The sequence below is a fragment of the Podospora pseudopauciseta genome (genome assembly GCF_035222475.1).
Source record: "Podospora pseudopauciseta strain CBS 411.78 chromosome 2 map unlocalized CBS411.78m_2, whole genome shotgun sequence".
Taxonomy (NCBI): domain Eukaryota; kingdom Fungi; phylum Ascomycota; class Sordariomycetes; order Sordariales; family Podosporaceae; genus Podospora; species Podospora pseudopauciseta.
The window spans coordinates 2,702,130-2,725,700 of NW_026946663.1; the positions used below are offsets into that span (position 1 = coordinate 2,702,130).

Consider the following 23,571-nt stretch of genomic DNA (forward strand, 5'->3'; position numbering starts at 1 on the left):
TTTGGCTATGGCCTCAAAGTGATTCACCCCGAAAGTCAAAAATGAAGCTGGGTGAACCACAACCACGCGGCTCAAAAAGGGGCAAAATATATTCCCCTCGACCGGAATCGAGCCGGTGACCTTTCGGTATCAATAAATTCCTTTACAGCCGAACGTGATAGCCAACTACACCACAAGGGGTTTCCTGGTTGTTGATGGGGAAGGCCAAAGTGGCACCTATCTGGGGACCAACCACCGTTGACTGACTTCTCTCCTAGAGACACCAACAACACCACTTGCACTTGAGGCAGCGAAAGCCAGCTGCTGATTCCCGTATCACTAGTCCGCGTGCATTCTCGCGCAGAGATTGTCATCCAGCCAGGTACTCAGATCCCCATAACTGTCCACGGCCTGTATCTCAGCTTTGATGTTCAACATCAGCATGCGCTGTAGTTCCTGTGCATGTTCCAACCCGCCGCCGGAGGGCAACTCGACAGAGGAAATGGCCCTCAGGATATCGCCAGCTTTCTTTCGGTCCCTCAAAGTGAGAGAGGACACTTTGTCGCTGGGATTTCGAAAATCTGACAGCCTGGGTCTTTTGGCCGGCCGCTGATGATCGGAGTCTGGCGCGAGAAGTAGGTTAATAACTGTCACGAAACAGAAAGAAGGGGACCTGCTCACTTTCCACCAATTGAGGAGATTCCCCGCCTGTGGTTCCATGTAATTCTTGGTCCTCCTCATCGTCAACTGCTGGACTTTGCCATGAAGAGAGGAGATCGCGACTCTTAACCCCAAGCCAGCAGAGCGAGGGGACAGTTGCCTCGTTCTCATGCTCTAGGCGTCTACTGCCATTCTGGTATGTTCGGACAATGGAAATACCGTCAGGGTCAAAGTCTGCGAGACCAAAAATCACTAGACTCGGCCGCATGGAATGTACAAGAGACAAGAACCTTCGGGTGGCCAAGTCAGGGAATCCTTTGGCCTGGCAGACAGAGAACTTAGTTATGAACACATCATCTGTAACATTGAAGCCATACCGTGATGAGGATTCCGTGACCTGCTCGGGAGTTCTTTGCATATTGAGCTGCAGCAAGAGTTCGGAAAGTTGCCTTGATCCCATGTCAGCCGGGGCCATCTAAGCGCGATAGTCTCAGCTGACCTCTTTCTCAATCACCAAAATCCACTGGACCTCATGAAAGCCAATGCTCCGGATCTCGCTTGTGGATGGCAAAAGAATACCCTACGACCATCAGCATACAACCCCTGTGTTTGATCATCTCAGGTAATGTCTCACGGTACTATGAGAGAGCCCACAGTCAATGACGGAACCGTCTCGACTGATCAACATGATGGGGCCTGAAATTAGGCCTTTGGCTGTCGCAACCTATGATCGTTCCAGTCAGAAATTTGACTCAATGAGAGGTAACAGATGCCTATCTACAATGTTCAAATCGCCTCGGCCGACACCGAGGGTGAAAGCAAGATTGTCCACCATGACATCAACTGCAGCTTGTGAGCCGAAAAGATCTGGACTTTGGTAGTATATGTTTCTGAGTACTCAGGTGAGTGAGCCAACATCCCAGTCTTGGAGGTAGGTCCTCACTAACAGACCTCTTGGTGATCAACATTCCCGACAGTAAAGCCTCGTGGGAAAGCTCAATGATGCATAGTAAGGCTTCTATCCACAGAACCAGTTAGATGAAATCGCTCGATACGCCCCGGTTCACTAACCAAATTTCTTCGCTTCCTGGATGGTACGACCTGGGAATCTCACCACACCAGCTTGGCGCGCCGCTGGCGGGCCTTGTGAGCGCCCGGGGCGTGATGCTCGGACAGTTCTGTAGGGAATCATGATTTCGTTTCCGGTCGTGACAGCATCAACAATTGCTTCGAGAAGCGACTCGATTCGGTCGAGGGCACCATTGCCAGCGACAGCGACGACATTGACCGCGTCGTAGTTGACAGAAGAGGCACCAGATGAATCTTGGCTGTGAGTACCAGTGCCTTGAGAATACCCCTCAGTTGAATTTGTCGATATTTCGTCCATGGTGATCGGGTTGGCGCCGACTTACACCAACATCTGACAGATGATGCACAAGTCGCTTGCTTCTGCATTGGGGAAATACCCAGGCTTTCCGGCTCCTTCCCATTCTTACTTGCAATTACGGTATTACTGCAATTGTTGCCAGCCCAGTGTTCCTTCCTCGTCGAGTTGACCTGATCTCACACTGATCTGGCAGTGCTCCTTCCCAATGTCATCGGAAAGATTCCGACATGGATGAGGTCTCTCTCACATGCACTTTGGTGGGCCCGTGCGTCACTGCCAGCTTGACGGGTGGATCCCGTTGGTGCAGCCCCTGAAATTCAACGGACGACGGGTGATCGCTGTGGCCCGATTGGCGAATCCAAGACAGCTCAGTCCACGGCCAAAATGTTTGCTGGCTCTTAAAACCAACTGTTCCTCCGCTCTTTCGTGGTACGGCACCATAATTTCGTATAGCTCGTCACGATGGGAAAGAAGGATGCTGCGGGAGTGTCCTCGGAAACCCAACCTCTCCTCGAGAAGTCCTCCACCAAGAAGCGCCTGAGCTTCGACCTCACCGACCATGTCGCAAAACGCCAAAGAATCGAAGAGCGAACTGACCATACACGATGGCGCATGCGCGACGACAAAGGACGCCAATCATGGGTGTATCTTGAGAACGACCAAGCTCTTAAAAATTGGCCCCAGAGCTTTGCTGACAAGTACTTTCTTGGCCTTCCTGTGGTACGTTCTTCTGAGCTTTTCAGGGCTTTACCATGGTCGAAACACTGCTCGAAACACTACTAACAATGTCTTAAAGAATGCTCCCGATCTCCCAAAGCCGACGAACCCTCTCGATGCGGTCCGAAACGGTCTCGAATTCTTCGAAAAGCTCCAACTGCCCAGCGGTCACTGGGGCTGCGAATATGGCGGTCCCATGTTCCTGCTACCGTGCATCGTTATTGCTTGGTATGTCACCAAGACGCCAATTCCCTGGTATTACGCGACCGAGATCAAGAATTATTTGTTTGCGCGCGCCAATCACGAAGACGGTGGCTGGGGTCTGCATATCGAGGGCGAGACATCAGTCTTTGGAACATCGCTCAACTACACTGTCCTGCGGATTGTAGGTGTTGATGCGGACCACCCGGTGATGATCAAGGCTCGCGCCACTCTGCACAAGATGGGAGGAGCGACACATGCCCCCCACTGGGCCAAGTGGTGGTTGGCCGTGATGGGAGTTGCCCAGTGGGATATCGTTAACCCAACACCCCCCGAGTTGTGGCTTCTCCCAGACTGGGTCCCTATTGCCCCTTGGAGATGGTGGATCCACATTCGCCAAGTGTTTCTGCCCATGAGCTATCTGTGGTCCAAGAGGTGGCAGGCTGAGGAAACGGAACTGATCCGCTCCCTTCGGCAAGAGTTGTTTGTGGAGGACTGGGCCAAGATCAATTGGGCTTCGCACCGCAACACCATCAACCCCAGGGACAACTACCATCCCAAGACGTGGGTGCTCAACACGGTAAACTGGTGTCTTGTCAATATATGGAACCCAGTTTTGCGGACACAGGCGATTGCTAAGAAGGGCGAGGAGTGGGCCATGAAGCTCATCGAGATGGAGAATGAGAACACCGACCATGCCGATTTGGCCACGGTGTCAGGGCCCATGAACACGGTGTGCCTTTATGTCAAAGAGGGACCCGATTCCTATGCTGTGCGCAGGCATCGCGAGAGAGCCCACGAGTTCCTCTGGATGAAGGACGAGGGTTTGCTTGCCAATGGCACCAACGGTGTTCAGTGTTGGGATACTGCCTTTGCCATTCAGGCTGTGATGGATGCTGGTTTAACCGAGGATCCCCGTTGGCGGCCAATGCTGATGAAGGCGCTCGAGTTCTTGGATGATCAACAGATTCGCGAAAATGTCAAGGACCAGGACAAATGCTATCGCCAGCAACGCAAAGGCGGATGGGCCTTTAGCAACAAGGATCAAGGCTATGCTGTCAGCGACTGTGTTTCGGAAGCTCTCAAGTCTGTCATCATTCTCCAGAAGACTCCAGGTTTCCCAACCCTCATTGATGATCGGAGAATCTATGACGCCATTGACACTCTTCTGACATACCAGAATCCTTCTGGCGGATGCTCGTCATATGAGCCCCCTCGCGCGGGTACTTGGATGGAGGTATTGAACGCTGCTGAGGTGTTTGGTAACATCATGGTCGAGTATGAGTATCCCGAGTGCACAACTGCGGTGGTCACGGCTTTGTCCCTCTTCCGCAATCACTGGCCGGAATACAGAACCAAAGAGATCGAGCGCTTCATCGAGCGCGCCGTAAAGTGGATCAAGACTGCCCAGAAGCCACATGGTGGGTGGTATGGGAGCTGGGGTATTTGCTTTACTTATGCCACCATGTTTGCCCTTGAGAGTTTGGCCAGCATTGGTGAGACATATAAGAACAGCGATTATGCCAAAAGGGGCTGTGACTTTTTGATCTCCAAACAGAGAGAGGACGGTGGTTGGTCTGAACATTACAGGGTATGTTCTGCTTTTACATTTTGTCACAGTTGCAGGATGCTAACATGATGCAGGCATGTGAGACGGGCGAGTACATTGAGCATCCTTCAGGATCGCAAGTTGTCATGACTGCCTGGGCGGTAATTGCTCTCATGAAGGCAGACTACCCCAATCTTGAACACATCAAGAAAGGTATCAAGCTGATCATGGACCGCCAACAAAGCAATGGCGAGTGGCTTCAAGAAGCCATTGAGGGTGTCTTCAATAAGAGCTGCATGATTTCGTACCCCAACTACAAGTTTACCTTCACCCTGAAGGCTCTGGGCATGTTTGCTCGCAAGTACCCGAACGAAACTGTGGTTTAAGGACGATGGGCCAGAGAAAGAAAAAGATGATAATATGAGGCAAGATGGCAAAAGCATATGATGATGGTTTGGAGACATTCGGTAATGCTTTATACGTAATACTTAATTCATTTATTCCCCTTTCAGTCTTCATACAATTTCATTTCCCCCCTTTCAGTGCCACCACTGGTGATGTTACTGTTGAGGAAGGCGGTGAAACGATTGCTCGTCATGGACCCCACTTCAGCAGGCATCCGCAGGTGGCAGAATTAGGTTGGCTGCAGGCAGTCCCAAGCTTGTTGGTGTGGTACCCCGCCAAAGCTTCCCCTGGTCAGCAGCTCTCTTAGGCTTCTTCTTTACAATTCGACAACTATCTTTGGGCCAACCAGCTTTACACTTCTCGTTCAAAGTTCCAGCTTCACTTTGTCTGTCACTTACAAAGATCCCTTCAACTAGTTGTTTGTAACAACCTATCTCCGCCTCCGTTGATATCTTCTCATCCATCCATCACCCTCTTCCCAGCTGCCATCATCGCCAAGACGGAACTAGATAGGTACCTACCTGATCGACCCGTTCCGACCTCCCAGCAACTTCTCACCAGGATGGCGGCTACATCGTACGCCTACCGTGGCCTCGAGGCCGTCGAAAAGAAAGATTGGGCCGCTGCCGTTCCCCTTCTCGACAAGGCGCTGGAGGGTTCAAACTCCCCTCTTTGGCTGTTGGCCCGCTCGCACGCCCACCTCGAACTTAAGAACTATGAGGATGCCCTCCGCGATGCCGAACTTGCGTATCACGTTGCTGCCGAGAGAGGATCTGGGAGAAAGCAAATGATCGACGCCCAGTATCGCCGTGCTACCATTTACCACAGACTCAAGCAATATGCCGACTCGGACTGCTGTGCCAAATGGAGCATGCTCTTGGCAGAGGGTCGCCCAGCTCGTGAGGATGACGGGGTTGAGAAGAACGTTGATGCCGACGGGTACTACACGGTTACATACGAGGATGCGGTTGCCGATAACGCGAACCAGCCGGATTACTCCATGAGGGAGAGCTTGAAAGATCCAGGCGTGAAAGACCCAAATGCAAAGACGATCAAGACTGGGTTTGAGTCACAGTGGAAACGAGCGTATACGTGGAGAACTGTCGTTTTAGGGATTCTTAAGAGGCTGCCGAAGAATGACCCAGGGCGCAAAGTCCATGTTTCCAAGATACCACCAAAGCCAGAGCTGAAGAAGGTCGAGAAGAAGGCCGAGCCTCTGGTTGTGGAGCTGGACAGCGAGGATGAGAAGCCGGTTGCAAAGCCCAGCGAGCCTGCGCCGGGAAGTGTACCCGATGAGAAGCTCAAGCTTCGTACCGACTTTTACCAGTCCAACCAAAATGTAACAGTCTCACTGTTTGTCAAGGGTACGAAGAAGGAAGAGCTTAACGTCAAGTTCTCGAAGAACCAGGTATGCCAATCTGAACTTGGGCACATGCTGATCGGCTACTAACGGGCTGTAGGTTCAAATATCACCAATTGCTCGCGCCGCGGCCCCATACGTAAAGCCTGGCGACCGCGAGGCTTTCTCGACCTTGCACCTGAGCGGCGAGATCAATCCCGCTGGTTCTCGTTGGACCGCCACCCCATCGAAGATTGAGCTCGTCTTGCAGAAAGCTACACCAGGGAAGTGGGGCTCGTGGGGCAAGGAGGAAATCGGCATCGTAGAGAATGCGGATCAAGAAGAGGATATTGAAGAGGTCACCCCTTCTTCATCCAACCAGGCTTCGGCTCCTGCTGTCAAACCTGCCGCTGCCCCAGCCTACCCCACCAGCAGCCGGACCGGACCTAAGAACTGGGACAAGCTGGAGGAGCTGGAAGGGGTCGAGGACACTGAGAGTGATGTCAATGCCTTCTTCAAGAAGCTTTACAAGGACGCCTCCCCTGAGCAGCAACGCGCCATGATGAAGAGTTTTACTGAGAGTAATGGGACAGCTCTCAGCACGGACTGGAGCGATGTGAAGGGCAGGAAGGTGGAGACGGTGCCGCCTGAGGGTGTCGAGGTCAAGAAGTGGGATAGTTGAAGGTGGTCCCGAGGTTGGGATTTATTCTCTTGAGAAGTGGGACCGGTTGGATGGTTAATGGGAGTGATAGCGACGTGAACTTTTGTATCATGCTTTATTAGGGTGGTGGATAGGGGATGATGGCGTTGTGTTAGGCGCTAGCGTTGGAGTGTTTACAAAAGCGAAGCAAACTGGGCTGGTAGTAATGAGGAATATTTTTTACTTTGATCGTGCAAGGTGAAGGGATGGTTCGGAGATGAGACAAGTCGGCCTTGGACGGTCTTTGGAATGTGAACCAGGATATTTATACATTTGAGGGGTATTCCCAACAGGAAGGATGGCTCTTGGATTTGGAAGGAGCGTCAAGAGGCCACTTATAGGCCTCGAGGGTAGCTCATGGGGGATATTGCACGTTGAGAAGGCGTAGAACACTTGAACAATGTTCCAAGATACCAAGATCTGGGTATATCTGCGACAGTGCCCATCTTACCAAGTGAGCTCGGTCTTTTGCAAGAATCAAACCTGGGCGTGTCGTGAGATATTCATCATCTAGGTAGGCTAATTACAATTCTATGTTCTAAAAAAAGGGGGTATAATCAAGTATTCGCCCGCTCATGCATCATGCTCATGGTCTAATCAACGCGATCCTTACTTGTCGATCGGCAGCTGTTTGCGCCCTCAGCCGCGACCGGCGTCGACGGCCGCAAACTTGTCCGCTCCACATCATCCAGCCGGGTGACGCTCATATCCGGACGTACCCTGAAAGTCTGACCCCTCCAATTCACCGTGGCTCCAAGAAGGACAGCCCAGGTCCAGATGGGAAATGCCAGAAACTCTCTCCCCAGCCAAGCGGCAAACCAAGTCAAAAACGGCTTCTTCTTGATTCCTCCTGTTCGCGTCGAGCCCAGGGCAAAAGCCGGCGTGTTTTCATCCACATCAACACTCTGCAGCTTATGCAGCTTGGCACTCAGCAATCTGTCCACGACCATCCAGACAGTGACGGCCGAGATCCAAATGGTACCAAACGCTTTCCAAGTGGGAGGTATTCCAAAAAAGGAGCGGAACCAAGGCAATGTTGTAAAGGCAAAGGCCATGTGGAGGCACCCGATCAGAGATTCCACACCTGGCTCCACAAGCGTGGCCGTTAACACGGTCCACTTCCGTACTCGAAGCCATCGTACACGGCGAGCAATGTAAGCGGCAACAGTCATGCCCGACATGGGCTGAATAGCTACCTCGCCGTGGACGAGCCCATGGTTCTTGAAGCCTGGGATCTTCGACTTGAAAATCAGATCGCCAATCAGGTGGTCCTCGCAGATGTAGGACGAGAAATAGTCGACACCCCGCCCACGAGCAGCATCGGCGGGGGGGATGAGGGGGTTTCGAGCAGGGTCGGTCAGGCGTTCCAAGTGAGACTTGCGAAACATGTTGCTCTTGCCAACGACACAGGGGGCAATACCAACTGTATTGATGGCGCTGTAGAATTTTGCGTGGGTGGTTGCCATGAACATTTCTTCGAGCCTGCCGCCATAGTCAAGGAGGCTCTTTGGCGCGCTGGTGTTGATAGGCCCCGACAGAAGTGCCTGTTCCTCTTCTGTCGCTGTCTTTGGCGTCTCAAGATCAATAACGAGAGGTAGTTGGTGGACAAACTTGTAGGGCTTGGTGCGAGTTCCGTCGGGCAAGAAACCGTCCAGCTTGTCCACCATTCTTCCTGCTGAGTTGGCCCCAAGCCAAACATTACAGTCTGCTATCCAAATAATATCGCCCTTAGCCTCTCGGTATGCGCGGCTGATGTTGCGGATTTTGGGATTTGGCCCAAGCTTGTCAATGTGGCCACCATCGCCATGCAAAACAGGATCTTGCTCCTCAACGAACACCTTGGCGTCAAAGTCAGAATAGGCAGCGACGACTTTCTGTAGAACCGGGTAGGCGGGATCTCTCGTCGAATCAACGCATAGGTAGATGGTGAGCTTCGACTTGGGGTAGGCAAGCTGGAAGGTTGACGCGAGACATTCGTAGAGGCCAGCCTCGGCGCCCTTTACCGGTCGAATGACAGTGATGTGCGGTACTTCATCTTTCTCAAGGGTTGGGGAGAAAGGTTTTGGGTGAGGAGCTGAGTTGTTTCGGAGGCTAAAGACACAAAGAGGTGGTCGTTAGTAAACACCGAAGACAGTACCATGGTGGGACGTCATGGTCGTACATTTTGCAGATACCAATTCCTTGAACGGAAACGATGATGCAGGTCCAAACGAAGCTGACCAAGGCCGCGCCCTGGACGATCATCGGCATTTGGTCATTGTGAGCAGGCATCGAGATAGAATAGCAACGCGCGCAGAAACTTAGGAGAAAAGGAAAGGATCGTGATCGTGATCGTGACTGTGATCAGCAGCTTTGCTGACGGGAGATTTCGGTGACACAGGATATAATAAAAACAGAGGCGCATGGCTGGCTGGCAACAAGTCGCATGTTAGAAGCTAAGTCCCCATGTGGGGCGTCGCTGCCCTCTCCGATCGACCCTCGCACCGCGAAGAGTAACCACAACACGCGATGTGATCAGTCATTGCAGGCATGGGCGCGGTAGGATGAGGGTATTTTGCGCATCTCCGGAGGCGCCGGAGACATTTTCTGGTAGATGACAAGTTCGAAAACAAAGATTCCGGCTGGGCCGTTGGATTTCTGATGACGGTGCTTGGCGGAGCTTCTTCAGAGCTCCAGTGAGAGCCCCCGTTAGATTTTGGCGCAACGGCCGGGGGGCACCTGGAAGTTTATTCCAGATGTTCCGATAAACTGCCGGCCGGCAACCTTCGAGTGACCCACACTTCCAGGGCATGGTGAGTGCCTTTTCGCCTGACAAGTCAGGCCAAATGCAGAAAATTTCGGGAGCTTCAAAAGCTTCCCACAAGCTCTTGTCAGCTGCATCCCACTTTCCACTTCCATTCCAACAACAAGTCGCATAATCGCAACCATTTCTTTCCACCGGATGTGACAGAACACCCCGTCTGTGATATGTCAACTTGACATCTTTGTTTGCTGTCAGCAGATATCTTTGGGACCGCTGAATGGGCCACAATCTGTTTGTACCTCGCAAGAGTGAGTCAACACATCATTCCCTTTTCTTCGACTTCTACCGATACCATTGCCCTCGAGTGAGGCCAATTGGTATGGCACACATTGCGGTGATGACTACTTTGGAGCTTAGAGCAAATATCCTTCAGTGGATGCTCAATGTATGCCCATGTATTAGACTACAACGGTATCTGAGCAATGTCGAGTCAAACAATTTTTGGGGGGATCATGCACAGCTGCCATCTTGACTGCATACTGACGTTTCCTAGCTCAGGTCGATATGAGTGACAATGGCGACGGTTGAACCTACAGTCAGTCCCGCGACTGCGCCTCCCGGCGAGTCGAGCAAAACAGTAACCACAAGGGCCCCAGCTGGGTCGCCGAGGACGCCATTGAATCAAATCTATGCGCTGCCCGCACCCATTCGGACCTTCCCTTTACCTGCGTTCTATCCAAACAACCCAATCTCTCTTTTTCACTTGGTGTACGCCTGGTTGAGACAGGTTCTGTCCCCGCCATCCAAAGAACCGTCTGTCATCCATATTGGAGTATGGGATCCAGATACATGTTCTGTTCATGTCCCAGACCAAGCGTCCATCCGGGCTCTCTGGGAGCAGGGATTCTTTGGCAAAGGAAGTCTGAGTCGTAGTGAGCCTAATTGGCTGAAGAGGGAGCTCGCTCGGCGAGGTTCGCCTGAAGGAAAGACGGTGAGCGAGGTTCGCACAGAGTCGCGTCGTGAGGAACGCCGCCTTGCCAAATGGGAAAGAGCAAAGGCAGAGCTGGAGGCTATTGAACGCCAGAGGCTTGCCGAGGCTGCCCTCCAAACACCACCGGTAACAACCGAACCCCGACCTGAGACCAAGAGTGCCCCTGAGGAAGAGGCCGTGTCTGCCAAGCTCCCCCCGTTGAAGCTCCCTAAGCCTGTGGTCAAGTCATTCTCGGTGCCGAAACTGAAGAACCCAGTCCCTACTGGACTACCCTCGCCGCCTCTGGAGAATGGAGTGTCCAACGGTCATGTAGCGCACGGAAAGCCCCCTGTCGGACCTGCAGAGATTCTTGCGTTGCCTAACTCGTTGGCGAAGATCAATGGCACCCTGAACAACATGATGCTTACAGAGCTGAGACCACCCACTGGCCCAGCAGAGTTGCTGGCCCTGCCCAACTCAGCAGCAGACCTTGTCACGAAGTCGGGCTTGGCATCCACTGTGAATGTCTCTGGCGAACAGGTGAATGGTGTCAGCCCGATTGATGGCCTCAGTGGTCATACAGGAAAGGCGAGTGCCTTTGCCCACACGGTAGGTGACGCTCAGGAAACACACAAGCCCATCTTCCCCGAGGACTTGCTACCCACACCTTGCTGCACCCCTACCAAACGGTCAGCAACCGGCTCTTCCGTCCAGGATAAAGAAGAACCCTCGCAGCCCGTTGCCAAACGTCAAAAGAGCGTCCGTTTCTCTCCCCAAGTCGAGTCCACCACCTTCAACCGTGGTGATCCGCCCAGTCCCGGTCTCGTGTCACCAGCCGAGCCAGCTGCCAAGTCGAATAGCTTTGCTGTCCCTGCTACCGCTCTGGAGATTCAGGATAAGGAACACTTCCAGCTCGCGCCCGAAGAAGCCTTCTTTCTCGCCTTCTCACTTGGCGCTCTCAAGGTCATCGACCCCAAGACCAAAGAACCAATCTCTAACGAGCGACTGTTCAGTCTTTTCCGCTCCTATTCCTACTTCCCCCCCTCGGCTGGTCTTCACCCTGACGACCCGTTTCTCGTACACTACGCCGTTTATCATCACTTCCGCTCCCTCGGCTGGGTGCCACGTCATGGCATCAAGTTTGGTGTCGATTGGATTTTGTACCAACGTGGTCCGGTATTTGATCACAGTGAGTTTGGCCTGATGGTCATGCCTGCTTTCTCGGATGCTCGGTGGGAGGAATACGAACATCAAAAGCCGAAGAAGTCGTGGTCTTGGCTGATGGGTGTCAACCGTGTGCTGTCACACGTCTTGAAGAGTCTGGTGCTTGTTTACGTCGACGTGCCGCCTCCTCCTGTTTTCGATGAGGCGATGAAGGAGGGTGGCATTGCTGCTGCTCTCAGGAAGTACAAGATACGGGAGGTTATGGTCAGGAGATTTTCCGTCAACCGCAACAGATGATGATCTTTTTTGTATAACCTATAAATGCATTGGGACGGCGTTGGTATTTTCAGGTTGGATTCTGTACAACAAAATGGCAGCATGGAATGGCATGGGAAAAAGGCAGGCAGTTTTAAGGCATGGACCTTGGGTCCCAAATCTGAAGCTCGTTTCATCATCTTGTATCTCTTTTGGTGCCCGCCTTCGCACATGTTTGCCTTGCCCCAAGAACGTCAATTCCTCTTCCTCCTCCCCACCATCCACAAATCCCTAAACCTCGAACCCTCCTGGTCGACAAGCTCCCTCGGCTTACCATCCTCCACGATCCTCCCCTCATCCATAACAACCACCCTGTCAAAATTCATCACCATACCCAGCCGATGGCTGACCATCACAATGGTATACCCAGCAAACTCATCCAAAATCATCCTCTGCATCGCCTCGTCAGTATCCTTATCCACACTAGAACTAACCTCATCAAGAAGCAGCACCCCTCCCTCGTTTTGTTTCCCCTTGCCTCTACCACGGATCCGTCCTCTGAGAATCGCCCTCGCCAAGCTAAAAAGCTGTTTTTGTCCCTGAGATAACGTGTCTGATGACAAGGGCGCTTGCAAGCCGCCTCGTTCCGAAACAAAGGACTGCCAGAGGGAGACAATCCCCAACACGGAGCGACATTCTTCTTCGGAGGCGAGCCCAAACGGGTCGAGGTTGGCTTGGAAGGACGTTCCGTCTGGGAGGAAGACTGGGTCTTGGGGGACGGCGATGATGCGCTGGCGGAGGGTGGAGCGGTGGATTTTGGCGAGGGGGAGAGAGTCGATTTCTATGGTGGAGGCGGGGGAAGAAATAGGGTCGAGGAGGCGGAGGAGGAGGAGGAGGAGGGAGGATTTGCCGCTGGTGATGTTAGCTCATTGTCAAGACTGGAGACGAGTAGAGGGGGGACGGGGGACGAACCTGCCGCTTCTACCGCAGATGGCCACCTTCTGACCTGGAAGGATATCAATGTTCAGATCTTTGAGGGCGAAGTTCTGGCCTTCTACTCCCGGCTTGCCATCCTCGTCCCCGCTGTAACAACAACTGTCAAGGCTGGACCTAGAAAAAAGCGTCAGGGGTGGGGGGGGCGGGGACGCAAAAAGACATACCCATACGAAGCCGACACTCCCGTCATCTTAATCTCTCCCTTCGCCGGCCACTCCTCCCCCGGCAGCAAATCCTCTCCCTCCCTATTCTCACTCCTAACCGTCTCCCCAAACGCCTTCAACCGACTGACAGCACCAATCGACGTTTCCAACATGGTGTAAAACCTGATAATGTACGAAAACGCCTCCCCAAAGATCATCAGCGTCACCAAACTGGCTCCAGTAAACGCAGTATTTGTGCGCATCTGCGTCGACAGGGTGATCACCGCCACTGCCAACATAGCAACAACAATCTGCAGCGTAAAAGCCAGCCAGCGCTGGATCATGGCTAGGAGATACGCCGGTCTTTGAGAAGTGTCGAGGAGGATGTCATTCTTCTTGACAGACTCAGGCACCCAGCCAAAGGCGCGGTATGTAGCGAGACCTTTGATCGTGTCGATAAAGTGGGAGCTTATTAAACATCAATGTCAGTTATTCATAGTCAAGATTGGTTTCATCCTCAACGCGCGCGCGGGGGGGGGGGGTACTTACTACAGCGGGCTCTTGGCCTCCAAATCCAGCAATCGGATCTGTCTCGACGTCCGCAGATAAAACTTTTGAATCCCGTACAAGACCACCGCCAGGAACGGGTAAGCAACGGCCAGATAAGGGGACGCCGTAGCAACCACTGCCGCCATTCCGAGGCAGTTGAAGATGTACAGTATGAGATTGACAAGCGCCATGGGAAGCTGCCCGTCAACCAAAGTCATATCCTGTGAGAACAAGTTGGTCACGATACCAGTATCGGTTGTCGTAAAGAACTTGAGAGGCGCGTTGATGACCGTTCGGAGCGTTTCGAGATGGAGTCTAGCCCCTGATATTGTGATCATGGAGGTAAAGACCACCAAAGCCGAAAGGAACAGAGACATCAGTGCACCCAACTGGAACAGCGTGTATAATCCATTGTAGAACGCATTGGACCGCTGTGGCCGAGGCGATGCGACATCCTCTGACCAGAACTTCAGCCAGATTGTGGAGAAGTTGATGCAGAAACCCCAGCCGAAGCCTGCCATGATCAAGACAATAACGCCAAAGAGGTTGAGGCGAGCAAGATAATACCGGTATATCGTAAAGTCGCCCGTTGCCCTCGTCTTGTCCGCTTCTGGGCTGAAGGCCGTGACCTTGTTCGGGGTCATCTTCAGAGTCGTGCTCAGACCTGGTTTTTCCTCTACTGCCAAATCCTCCTTCGAGCTTGCGGCATCGCACTCCTGGACACCCAAGCTGTTGACGTACATGTCATTCTTCATCAGCTCCTGAAAGGTCCCCTGCTCGACAATCCTGCCATCTGAACCCAGTGCGACGATGTGGTCTGCCGATGGTAGGTGTCGGATGGAGTGGGTGCAAAGGACAACTGTAGCTCCTCTCCGACGTAACAAGCCATCCGGGGAGAAGACACGGCGAAACACTTGTTCCTCCGTGTCAGCGTCCAAGCCGCTGAGAATGTCGTCAAAAACCAACAACTTCGAGTCCGTATACAAAGCTCTGGCCATCGACACCCGTTGCTTCTGTCCTCCACTCAGGGATATCCCATTGCTTCCAACATTGGTCTCGTCACCTTGGGGCAGAAGTTCGAGGTCTTGGCGAAGCACGGTAGCTTCAACGACTTCGTCAAATCGTTCTTGATTGAAGGCGTCGAAGCCAATGATGTTTTCCCTGATTGTTGCGTTCGAGAGGTAAGGGGTCTGGTCGCAATACCCAATTTTGCGGAAGCGGCTTGCCACATGAAGTGTACCTCCAAATACAGGCACTTCGCCCAGCAAAGCTTTGCAGAGCGTCGACTTGCCAGAAGCCACGGGCCCAATGACGATGGTCAAACTGGAGTGTGGGATGCGGATATCGATATCATGAAGAGCAGTCTTGTCGTTGTCCCAACCAAACTTGCCATCCGTGATCTCAAGGCCGGGGTCGGCGTGAACCTCAACACTTTCCGAACCCAGCTTTGACGTGGGTGAGCTGGCACTGCGGTCCATAAGGATCTCGGACTCGCGAAAGTCGGTGCGATAATCTTGTGCCAGAAAAGCCTGAATGCGATTCAGACACGTCAGGGCCGCCAGGAAACTTGGGATATGCTGGAACAGTGATCCCAGAGGGTTGGCCAACAGCAGAATGTAGGAAATGGACGTGAAGATCGTAGTCACATCTAAGGTCCTGGAGGCAAAGGCAAAGGTTACAACAGGGGAAAGGCACAACGGAGTGTAACCCACTGCCGCTGCATAAACCTGGACGATCCGGAATCTTGCCCCAGCCCCGAGCTCGTCCACCCTCATGGCCTGAATCGACTCCTCAACTGGAGCCGAGAGGCCAGATATCTTGAGGTGCTTCATCTGTGTGATCATGTTCGTGGTGAGCCCTACTCGCTTTTGTATCCTCTCCATCCAAGCCTTTTGCCTAGGGCCAGTAAGCTTGGCAAGGAAGAAGGAGCAGACAACACAAACGCCGACGACAATGACAGGGGCGGTGAAGGCAACCCCGATTTTCCTGGACAGTAACCAGCAGGCAAAGACGACCTCGACCATGTTGGCCCAAAACTCGTGCATCTCCAAGCATCCGACCAGAACGCGTTCGATATCGGCACTCATCAAGGTGAGGGCGGCCGAATCGTCGGCAGCTGAGATTCTGGCTTCGGTTGTCTTTCTGTACACGGCAGCGGCAAGTAGGCCGCGGGTCATGTACATGGCGCGTTCTTGAAAGTACCAGTAAAAGGCTGATGACACTGCCATACCGACATAGATAAGGAGTCCCGCGCCGATCAATCCGTATCCGATGTTCTTCGGACTCATTTCGACGGGCTGTTCAAGGTATCCCAGGAGTGTTTCGATGAGGAAAGGTTGGCAAAGCTGGAAGGCCCCGAACGCAATACGAGGTCCGACGGGCAACAAAAAGGACACAGCCAAAGCTTTCATGACTGCCTTTGCCAGTCCGTGCCGCCGCTTTCCCAGCTTTGTACCCTCGAAATTATGACCAGCTTCAGCGTACAGCTTGGCAGAAGCGATATTATGGTCTAAGGGGAAAAGATCATCAATGGTGAGGACACCTCGATATCCCCTCAAAAACAGCTTGTTGAGCCAGAAGTATGCACCAAGACCGTAGAGACCTGCTGTTTCCTCGGGACTGTGGGCACCTTTTTCCCATTGTAGAATCCATCTTGACTTGGATTGGGATTCGAGCACAATAAGAAGAGCCCTGATAGCTACGCCAACAGTGAAGATGCTAGCGTAGTTGAGCTCGTCATGATTCGAGGATGCCAGCCATATGGTTCTAGTCTGCGAGATATCCAGGAGAGTGGCGATAAAGAGATAGGCGTTCAAGAAGATGGATGGACGTGGTGATTTGGTGTGTTCGAGGGAAGAGAGTAGAAGCATGCAAATACTAGATGTGAGAGCCAAGGCATCGGCAGGAATGAAGTATATGCCCAATTTCCGTGATTTTGCAATGCTCAAGACTAGCTGGCAGAACACAAAGATGCCGTAGATGGCTATAGATATCTGTTGAAAGAAAGAACTGTCAGCCCATGATCAAACAGGGGCACACTTGGCAGCTGGATTTCTCACCAGCTTCAAGTAACGCAAAATAACCCCTCCAACAATACCTGGCTTGCGGTGTAGCTGGACGATTCTTGGTAGAGAAAGTGCAATGAAAATGGCAGCTGGAATAATGGCGAGAAATATCTTTTCAAATTTGAGTGTGAAGTCGAAATCCCCTCGGCAGCCCTGGACCGACGGTCCAAACGACGCGTCGTCGGTACAGGTTGCGAAGTCCATGCTGGATGATGATATCCTCAGGTGGGTTCCCGATCAAGAGCATGTTTCGGGCAATCTCTACAGAGAATCCTCGAAGGGCGGTGTCGGCAAAGGCGCCTCAATATCGCGGTTCAATATGGTGGACGCGGGGTTCCTGCTGCAGTCCGAAGTCCAGTGCTTTCCCGTTTCTCGAATTATGCTGCCAAGAAAGGAAGGTAGTTGCTACCTCACGAGATATGCAAGTGCAACCTTCATTTGTTCCCAAACTTCCAACTTCAGCCTCCATTGCAATATGCCATATTTCCGGAAAAATCCGAAAAGCTTGTTTCTTTCTGATCTTCCTTGCAGCGTTTGCCCTCTTGCCGAGGGGACGTGACCGATAGAATGGGCAATAGCCTGTTGTTGGGCGGTTTGGTCGGTATCCATGGTTAAATGTGATTATGGGGAGGGTTTCGACCGGGAAGGAGGAGGAGGGCTATCTTGAAAGGATTGGGGATTTTTGGTGAGGCTAGGGAGGAGCTTAGAGAGGGAGGGTTAAGAAGGGACGTTGGTGCTGGGAGGTCGTCGCCGTTGGCGGTGTACTCGCTGTGACTTGTGCTGTCTTGCGATCCTGATTTGGTTTGTGCGTGATATGGCCAACATTACCATGGGCATGTCACCAGCCAGATTTCAACATGCGGAAGGTCAGTCGAGCCCCCATTAGATATACAGGAACCTTGGATGTTTGCCAGCTGGAGCTGACACGCGGGCAAAGATTACTAGAAGAATTCCGCATTCAATCATGACAGCCAGAAAGGCAACTTCGGTGATACAGAGTTAGCGTACTATCACTTGACCTATATGGTCAACTTCTTAATATATTTGAAGTCCAATCTCCAGCCACCCTCTCATCGTCGGAGCTCTTAGTACGACACGATGCTCGTTGTTCGATATCAGGAACTGAAACAGAGAATCGAAAGCATGAAGGACCGGCACAAAATGGAGAGATTTCTTGCGCAGGATATTGCGCTGTGACAACTCGATCGGTCTATTCACTCTAGTGAGTAGGTCTCCGGCAGATCTGGAGATACTGTATTGTATCAGCCTCCTGATCCATGACCGTTCACCCGAGCCGAACCGCGCAAGAGCAACTGCCTGTGAGTGCAACAAAACAAATAGCGGATAAGGACGGTTTAACGCTCTATCATAACAGGTAATAGGGCGGAATACTCTGGAAGGCGGTGGATTGTACGTACGAAAGCTGAAGACAATCCTGGAACCTGGTTTTTCAACAAAGCAGGACGCTTACGAGTCACTTGCTGCCGAAATTCACTGCGGGTCTCTCAGTTACGGGCGGTATCTTGGGCAGGAGCGATTGATCTCTGACGGAGCCGTGCTATTGTTCCTGAGCAAGTATATATTGAGCGTCTCTTTTGAGCAAACTGCTGCTCTCTCTTTTGTTACCTAAAAGGTTCTCTCTCTCTTCACCAACTCGATCAGAACCAACACTAACAACTCAACCAAGGACCAACAAGTCTATCAATATGGTGCCCACCATCACCCGCCTCGCCGGCTTCCTGGCTCTCTTTGGCGTATGAACATCGTCAGCTAGTCTTCCGGAACAAGTCGCTAATTCGTGTCACAGGCTGTTCACAGCGCCCCCGCTTCCCTTGACCAGGCCACTGTCTCCATTGGCTTGGAGGGCCGCGAGATTGTTCCGGTCCAGTGGAACCTCCCCATCAACATCAACGACCCCAATGGCAAGAAGGTCGCTGTCACCGGTACCATCGAAGAGGCAGTCGCCAGGATGGAAGCCCACTTCCCTGGTTGGAACGAATCTTTTGTGGCTCAGCTGCCCGCCGTCCAGCTGCCCTCGCGCTTCGGCCTTAGGGCGGACAACGACCCGGAGTTGGGCAACGTGGTGTCTACTGACTGCAATATTCCCGGGGAGCCGCAGAGCGAGTATCGTATTGGCCAGGGGGTCTCGTACTTGCGTGGCTTGTCGGGCAAAGCGAGCAACAATCCGGGCAAGTGTGGACGTGTCAGCTGCTCCTATCACACTGCCATCTACTGGTGCAATGAGGTACGTTTTGGTCACCCTGTGCTGTAAGCTTTGATGTCTGTTTACTAACTGTAGACCAGGATACGGTCGACAAGGAGGTCGAGTGGAACGCCATTGCTGATGGAGCATATGACGTTTGTAGGAACTGCGAGAAGCAAGATGACAAGGGAGTTTACCATGCCAAGGGCACGGTGACATTCAAGGAGAAGTTCAGTGTCACTGTCAGGGAGGACTGGGAAAACTGCTAAATGCAGATGATGGTATTCGCGGCTATCTGGCAATGGAGGACACTGAGATATTTCGACTGTTGCCATCTTCACAGCAATTCCAATTGTTCTGTGTGAACCTCTAACTCAACTCTAAGGACCCACTGTTCCAGGGGAAGAAATGTATTGGTCTGAAACTAGCTCCGCGGAGCTCCAGGGCTGAGCTAGATTCACTAGACAAAGAGTTTGGCATCGCTTATCTCGGGCCGGGAGATCTTCGTCAAAGTTTTCTCGTCAGAGCCTTTTTTTGTGAAATGCTGCTTGGCTTTCTGTTGGGGGACCCCCCTCAAACCCCCACGTCGAGCTGTCGCCCAAGCTCTCAGTGCATTGGGTGCCCAAGCTCCCGCCCGTGGTCCACCACCTATGCGGCATTGGATACCTAAGGGGTTGCACGCCATTAACGCCCAAGATGACTCCTGAAAAAAAGACTCTGACGAGGGAAGTTTTCGCTGTCAAATTCAACGAAAAGAGAAAAAAAGAAACAGAGACTCCTCGGCTACAGATATCGTCGTCAAATGTAAAAGTAATAGTACCACTTGTACCTCCACGTGGAGGGGGGTAATTCGAACGGGGGCCGGTGGAGATTGGGCGTGGGGGTGCGCCAAAGTCTGGGGTAAACTGCCCCGCGCCGCAGAGGCGCCCAGGCCCAGAGCTGGGAGCTGCCCGGATCGGCCCCTGTTGATGGAATTCGATGCTTTATCGTTCTCTCGAAACATTCGAGCCTGCCATTCAATTTTCTTGCAAAGCTCGTTCAGATGTCCTTCTTTCGCTGCAGATAGAGAGAGGCGCGCGCTGCGGCCTTGTCCACGAATTTCACGACCCCAAGAATGAGCCCCCGTCTCCAGTACTAGCTAGACGACACCGATGGCGACCCAACAACCTTCTCCCCCGCAGCAGCCTCAAAATGGCATCGAAAATGGCGCCGGCACTCCCACGGCCACATACAAACGCGCGAGCCGCAAGGGAGCGCCCCGTCGCTTCAGCTGCCCCTACCCGGGCTGTGACAAGCTCTACTCGAGAGCCGAGCATCTCCAGCGTCACCAGTTGAACCGTGCGATCTGCTGTTTCCTGCGCGTGTGCGCCATCACCTGTAGCTGACCAAGACCTCAGATCAGCCCAAGGAGATCTTTCGTTGCGATGTACCGGGTGTACGTTTGACCCATCGATGCAAGACACACAGGACACTGACGATGCTGTGGAACAACAGTGCGAACAAAAGTTTGTACGAGCCGACCTTCTCGCCAGGCACAGGAAGAGGCATTCGTCGTCGTACGTACCCCGAAACCGAATGCCCAGCTTCAGTGCCGTCAAGGACGAGTCATCCGCCGCATCTGGAAGCGCCATTCTGTCACCTACTCCTGGCGCCGAAAGTCGACCGTCGGTTCCGAATGCCCCTCACGATGCCGCCATCTTGCTGGCCCCCGAGCCGAGACCGCGCCAGCCTCCTACCCTTCCAAATCCTCCCCCGCCGAGACTATCTACCCATCAGCCTGGCTGGCACCCCCAAATGCCCGAGATGGAGTGTAACATAATCAGGCCTAAGCCAGGGTATTACCCTCGTGAGGAGAGGCCGCCACAGCCGCAGAACCCCGTGTCGTACCGCGGCGTCGACGTCGAGTTTCCCCACGACGATATTTCCCACGAGAATTTTGCTGTCTGGCTGTTCGATCCACACGCCCCTTATGGCGACTTCAGTGTGTCTCACCTCCCATTCATGGATGGTGGGCTCGAGTCAACTCTGAACAACAACATTCACTACGACTACGAGTCACTGACCAGTGGTGGCCGGTCACAACTCGAAACCCCTCCCCGCTTCGAGAACGACGAGCTTTTGTCCGAGTTCCGAAGACAGGAAGTCCTGCGCTGGTTCCATTCTTTCCGGCAGAAGCAGCCCAAGGCGGAGCCTCTGATTGCCAGTCTGGCACAGCAGAACAGCAGCGGTGACATGCCTGCACTGAGTGTGGAGATGATGCGCGATTGTCTGCAGGAATACTGGGATCATGTATCTCCTCGATTACCCATCGTACATCAGCCCACCTTCTTGAGCAACCGCTGTTCAATATTCCTCCTCATGGTCATGATATCGCTCGGTGCTATTTCTCTGCGTGGACGGGACACAAATGGAAACCTGCCAGATTATGGTGGCTTTGCCGATGTCATGATCACCGGCGTGAGATGGGAGATTGTAACGGCGGAGGAAGCATCTCCACCCGTGGCGCTCTGGGTCGCCCAGGCCTTGCTGTTGCTGGAGTTTTACGAGAAGATGTATTCTTCTCGGAAGCTCCACGAACGGGCGCATATTTACCATTCGGTGGCACTGACACTCCTCCGTCGAGGAAGCCCCTTGATTGGGCGTTCGGGAAGCGAGTCCCCGCCGGAGGTGACCTCAGCCGATCATCCACACGGGGTGAGCCTCGACTCCCATACGTGGTGGTGTCGATGGGCGGAAACGGAAGCGATGCACCGGGTGGTATTTGCGGCCTTCATGATGGACATCATACATGCAGCAATGTTTGGCCACGCTGCACAGATGGCTCCGCATGAGATACGGCTGCCACTCCCCTGTGACGATAACCTCTGGACCGCCTCGAACCCGGATACTGTACGGCAGCTCGATCAGAATCTCCGGATGTATGGTGTAAAGACCATTTCGTTTCTGGACGGCCTGAAGCGTGCCCTTCATGGCAAGGAGGTCAAGACTCATTCGTTCGGCCGGATGATCATCATGTGTGGTCTTCTCAGTGTTGGTTGGCATCTCAGCCACAGGGAAACACACCTCAAATGGCTGGACTTCACCAACCCACCGAGCGAGACCCAGGACGGATGGAAGAAGATTCTTCTCAAGGCATACGACGACTGGAAGTACAGTTTCGACGTGGCGCAGGGCACGACGGGGAGTCCTGGAGTTGCGACTCCTGTATCCCAGCCTTCTGGTGCCAACGGCCCCATCCACAGCGCCGCTGTCCTATACCATCTTGCTCAGCTGAGCTTGCACGTCGATATTGTCGACTGTCAGGTGTATGCTGGAGCCAGGCGTCTTTTGGGTAGGAAGGTTTCGGTTCGGGACTACACCAACGTTGTTGCTCGCATGAAGCACTGGGCAACGTTGCCTACCACCCGCCACGCCGTGCTTCATTCCTTCAAGCTTCTTCACCGTGTGCTGGTCGACCCACGGAGAAGCAGCGGGAGCATCAGCAGCATCGACCGTGACCGCATCGGTCTCGGGGGTGTTCACCTGCCCCCCATCGAGGTCCAGTCTTATTCCTGCCGCAGCGAGCCCGACCCTCACCGGCCATGGGTCATGTACTACGCTGCCCTGTGTATCTGGTCGTTTGTGCGTGCTATCAGCAAGCATGATTCCGTCCATGACATGAGCAGCCATCCTACTTCGCCGTTTCGGCCGCCGAAGGTGTTGCCGGTTAATTATCGGAGAGTGTCGGCTTATTTGTCGAATGTTGCGAATATGAACGAGTTGACGGTGGCTACGGCGGGGACGTTGGTGGATGGCTTGTCGGATTTGTTGGAGGCGCTGCATTCGATTTTTGCGGAGGCATACTCGGAGTTGTTGCATGAGGCGCATGATCGGTTGAAGATTTGTAAGGAGATGCTGGCTTCTGTTGGGGCGTCTGGTCCGTGAAAAGGATTGGAGAAGATGTGTCTTGGGTAAGGGCTGGAATCCCTGGGGAGGAAGTGCGTATACCCCTTTATGATGTCGACTTGATTTGAGATGACGGTACGTCGCCCTCGGTTGAACATGTGGAATATTGTCACTAACAAGTGGATGCACAAGGATTGGATATAGAACATGCATGTATCATCAACTGGTATGGGAAGGCGATGTGTATGACGCCGTGGTTTGGTAGGGCAAAATCAGCTCAGGTATTGGATGAAGGTAAACAGTCCGAGGCAATCCTGCTGGGTAGACTCTTTTAAATACAAAGTTTCTTGGTTCAAGTGACTGTCACCCCTGTGAATGAAGTTCATTCTCCTCTGGCTGGCCATCTTATAGGCGGCGGCGGCGAGTTCCCAGGTCACGCATTCGTCTCGATGCCTCTATCCAATTTCTGTCGCCGGAGGCCACGGAGGTAAATGGTCCTGGGGTGTTTGGCGTGTCAGGTGTAGGTCTATGGACTTTGGACCGTATCCCAGCTTTGATCTTGGGGTGCGTGCTTTGGTATGTTGGGATGGGGACAGAGGGGATGTTCATGAAGTTTTCTTGACTACCCTAGGAGGTTGACTGCCCTAGGACGTCTTCTCAC

At 53.0% G+C, this 23,571-nt stretch overlaps 9 protein-coding genes and 1 non-coding gene across 10 annotated transcripts; 7 read left to right on the forward strand and 3 right to left on the reverse strand.

The window, feature by feature from the left end:
• Positions 1–92: 92 nt before the first annotated feature.
• On the forward strand, positions 93–180 carry QC763_0037810. The gene has a single exon. It is a non-coding gene; the product is annotated as a tRNA-Tyr (tRNA).
• Positions 181–318: 138 nt separating this feature from the next.
• On the reverse strand, positions 319–2,225 carry SPO11 (endodeoxyribonuclease; the record flags this gene model as incomplete). The annotated part of the gene is made up of 8 exons (XM_062909807.1): positions 1,711–2,225; positions 1,591–1,657; positions 1,421–1,529; positions 1,274–1,363; positions 1,139–1,219; positions 1,017–1,088; positions 661–961; positions 319–602 (listed from the first exon to the last, which is right to left on the reverse strand). Exons 1-8 carry the CDS (start codon positions 2,024–2,026, stop codon positions 319–321), a joined length of 1,320 nt encoding a protein of 439 aa, XP_062768626.1. The 5' UTR covers positions 2,027–2,225.
• A 141-nt stretch (positions 2,226–2,366) lies between these two features.
• Positions 2,367–5,011, forward strand: ERG7 (Lanosterol synthase (Oxidosqualene--lanosterol cyclase)). The gene is made up of 3 exons (XM_062909808.1): positions 2,367–2,746; positions 2,823–4,535; positions 4,589–5,011. Exons 1-3 carry the CDS (start codon positions 2,489–2,491, stop codon positions 4,877–4,879), a joined length of 2,262 nt encoding a protein of 753 aa, XP_062768627.1. The 5' UTR covers positions 2,367–2,488; the 3' UTR covers positions 4,880–5,011.
• A 168-nt stretch (positions 5,012–5,179) lies between these two features.
• Positions 5,180–7,170, forward strand: SGT1 (Cochaperone protein). Its single transcript, XM_062909809.1, has 2 exons — positions 5,180–6,306; positions 6,359–7,170. Exons 1-2 carry the CDS (start codon positions 5,461–5,463, stop codon positions 6,917–6,919), a joined length of 1,407 nt encoding a protein of 468 aa, XP_062768628.1. The 5' UTR covers positions 5,180–5,460; the 3' UTR covers positions 6,920–7,170.
• Positions 7,171–7,450: 280 nt separating this feature from the next.
• On the reverse strand, positions 7,451–9,601 carry HSX11_2 (Ceramide glucosyltransferase). Its single transcript, XM_062909810.1, has 2 exons — positions 9,099–9,601; positions 7,451–9,028 (listed from the first exon to the last, which is right to left on the reverse strand). Exons 1-2 carry the CDS (start codon positions 9,206–9,208, stop codon positions 7,531–7,533), a joined length of 1,608 nt encoding a protein of 535 aa, XP_062768629.1. The 5' UTR covers positions 9,209–9,601; the 3' UTR covers positions 7,451–7,530.
• Positions 9,602–9,658: 57 nt separating this feature from the next.
• Positions 9,659–12,111, forward strand: SEN2 (tRNA splicing endonuclease subunit sen2; the record flags this gene model as incomplete). The annotated part of the gene is made up of 2 exons (XM_062909811.1): positions 9,659–9,988; positions 10,277–12,111. The coding sequence occupies exons 1-2, from the start codon at positions 9,958–9,960 to the stop codon at positions 12,109–12,111; spliced, it is 1,866 nt and encodes a 621-aa protein (XP_062768630.1). The 5' UTR covers positions 9,659–9,957.
• A 35-nt stretch (positions 12,112–12,146) lies between these two features.
• On the reverse strand, positions 12,147–17,154 carry QC763_207550 (uncharacterized protein). The gene is made up of 5 exons (XM_062909812.1): positions 16,817–17,154; positions 13,758–16,750; positions 13,230–13,676; positions 13,042–13,152; positions 12,147–12,981 (listed from the first exon to the last, which is right to left on the reverse strand). The coding sequence occupies exons 1-5, from the start codon at positions 17,024–17,026 to the stop codon at positions 12,324–12,326; spliced, it is 4,419 nt and encodes a 1,472-aa protein (XP_062768631.1). The 5' UTR covers positions 17,027–17,154; the 3' UTR covers positions 12,147–12,323.
• A 164-nt stretch (positions 17,155–17,318) lies between these two features.
• Positions 17,319–18,452, forward strand: QC763_0037880 (uncharacterized protein; the record flags this gene model as incomplete). Its single annotated transcript, XM_062905578.1, has 2 exons — positions 17,319–17,688; positions 18,205–18,452. The coding sequence occupies exons 1-2, from the start codon at positions 17,637–17,639 to the stop codon at positions 18,450–18,452; spliced, it is 300 nt and encodes a 99-aa protein (XP_062768632.1). The 5' UTR covers positions 17,319–17,636.
• A 76-nt stretch (positions 18,453–18,528) lies between these two features.
• QC763_207555 (uncharacterized protein) lies at positions 18,529–19,294 on the forward strand (the record flags this gene model as incomplete). The annotated part of the gene is made up of 3 exons (XM_062909813.1): positions 18,529–18,576; positions 18,630–19,067; positions 19,127–19,294. The coding sequence occupies 3 exons, from the start codon at positions 18,529–18,531 to the stop codon at positions 19,292–19,294; spliced, it is 654 nt and encodes a 217-aa protein (XP_062768633.1).
• Positions 19,295–20,176: 882 nt separating this feature from the next.
• On the forward strand, positions 20,177–22,949 carry QC763_207560 (uncharacterized protein; the record flags this gene model as incomplete). Its single annotated transcript, XM_062909814.1, has 3 exons — positions 20,177–20,363; positions 20,423–20,460; positions 20,520–22,949. 3 exons carry the CDS (start codon positions 20,177–20,179, stop codon positions 22,947–22,949), a joined length of 2,655 nt encoding a protein of 884 aa, XP_062768634.1.
• Between the last annotated feature and the right edge of the window lie 622 nt (positions 22,950–23,571).

Bases quoted from the DNA above. Each gene is read 5' to 3' on its own strand.
- SGT1 (XM_062909809.1), top strand. From the start codon at position 5,461: ATGGCGGCTACATCGTACGCCTACCGTGGCCTCGAGGCCGTCGAAAAG. The intron at 6,307-6,358 runs GTATGCCAATCT...AACGGGCTGTAG, and splicing joins TCAAGTTCTCGAAGAACCAG to GTTCAAATATCACCAATTGC.
- ERG7 (XM_062909808.1), top strand. From the start codon at position 2,489: ATGGGAAAGAAGGATGCTGCGGGAGTGTCCTCGGAAACCCAACCTCTC. The intron at 2,747-2,822 runs GTACGTTCTTCT...AATGTCTTAAAG, and splicing joins ACTTTCTTGGCCTTCCTGTG to AATGCTCCCGATCTCCCAAA. The intron at 4,536-4,588 runs GTATGTTCTGCT...AACATGATGCAG, and splicing joins GTTGGTCTGAACATTACAGG to GCATGTGAGACGGGCGAGTA.
- HSX11_2 (XM_062909810.1), bottom strand. From the start codon at position 9,208: ATGCCTGCTCACAATGACCAAATGCCGATGATCGTCCAGGGCGCGGCC. The intron at 9,029-9,098 runs GTACGACCATGA...TTGTGTCTTTAG, and splicing joins GGAATTGGTATCTGCAAAAT to CCTCCGAAACAACTCAGCTC.
- QC763_207550 (XM_062909812.1), bottom strand. From the start codon at position 17,026: ATGGACTTCGCAACCTGTACCGACGACGCGTCGTTTGGACCGTCGGTC. The intron at 13,153-13,229 runs GTATGTCTTTTT...TTGTTGTTACAG, and splicing joins GGAGTGTCGGCTTCGTATGG to CGGGGACGAGGATGGCAAGC. The intron at 12,982-13,041 runs GTTCGTCCCCCG...TAACATCACCAG, and splicing joins ATCTGCGGTAGAAGCGGCAG to CGGCAAATCCTCCCTCCTCC.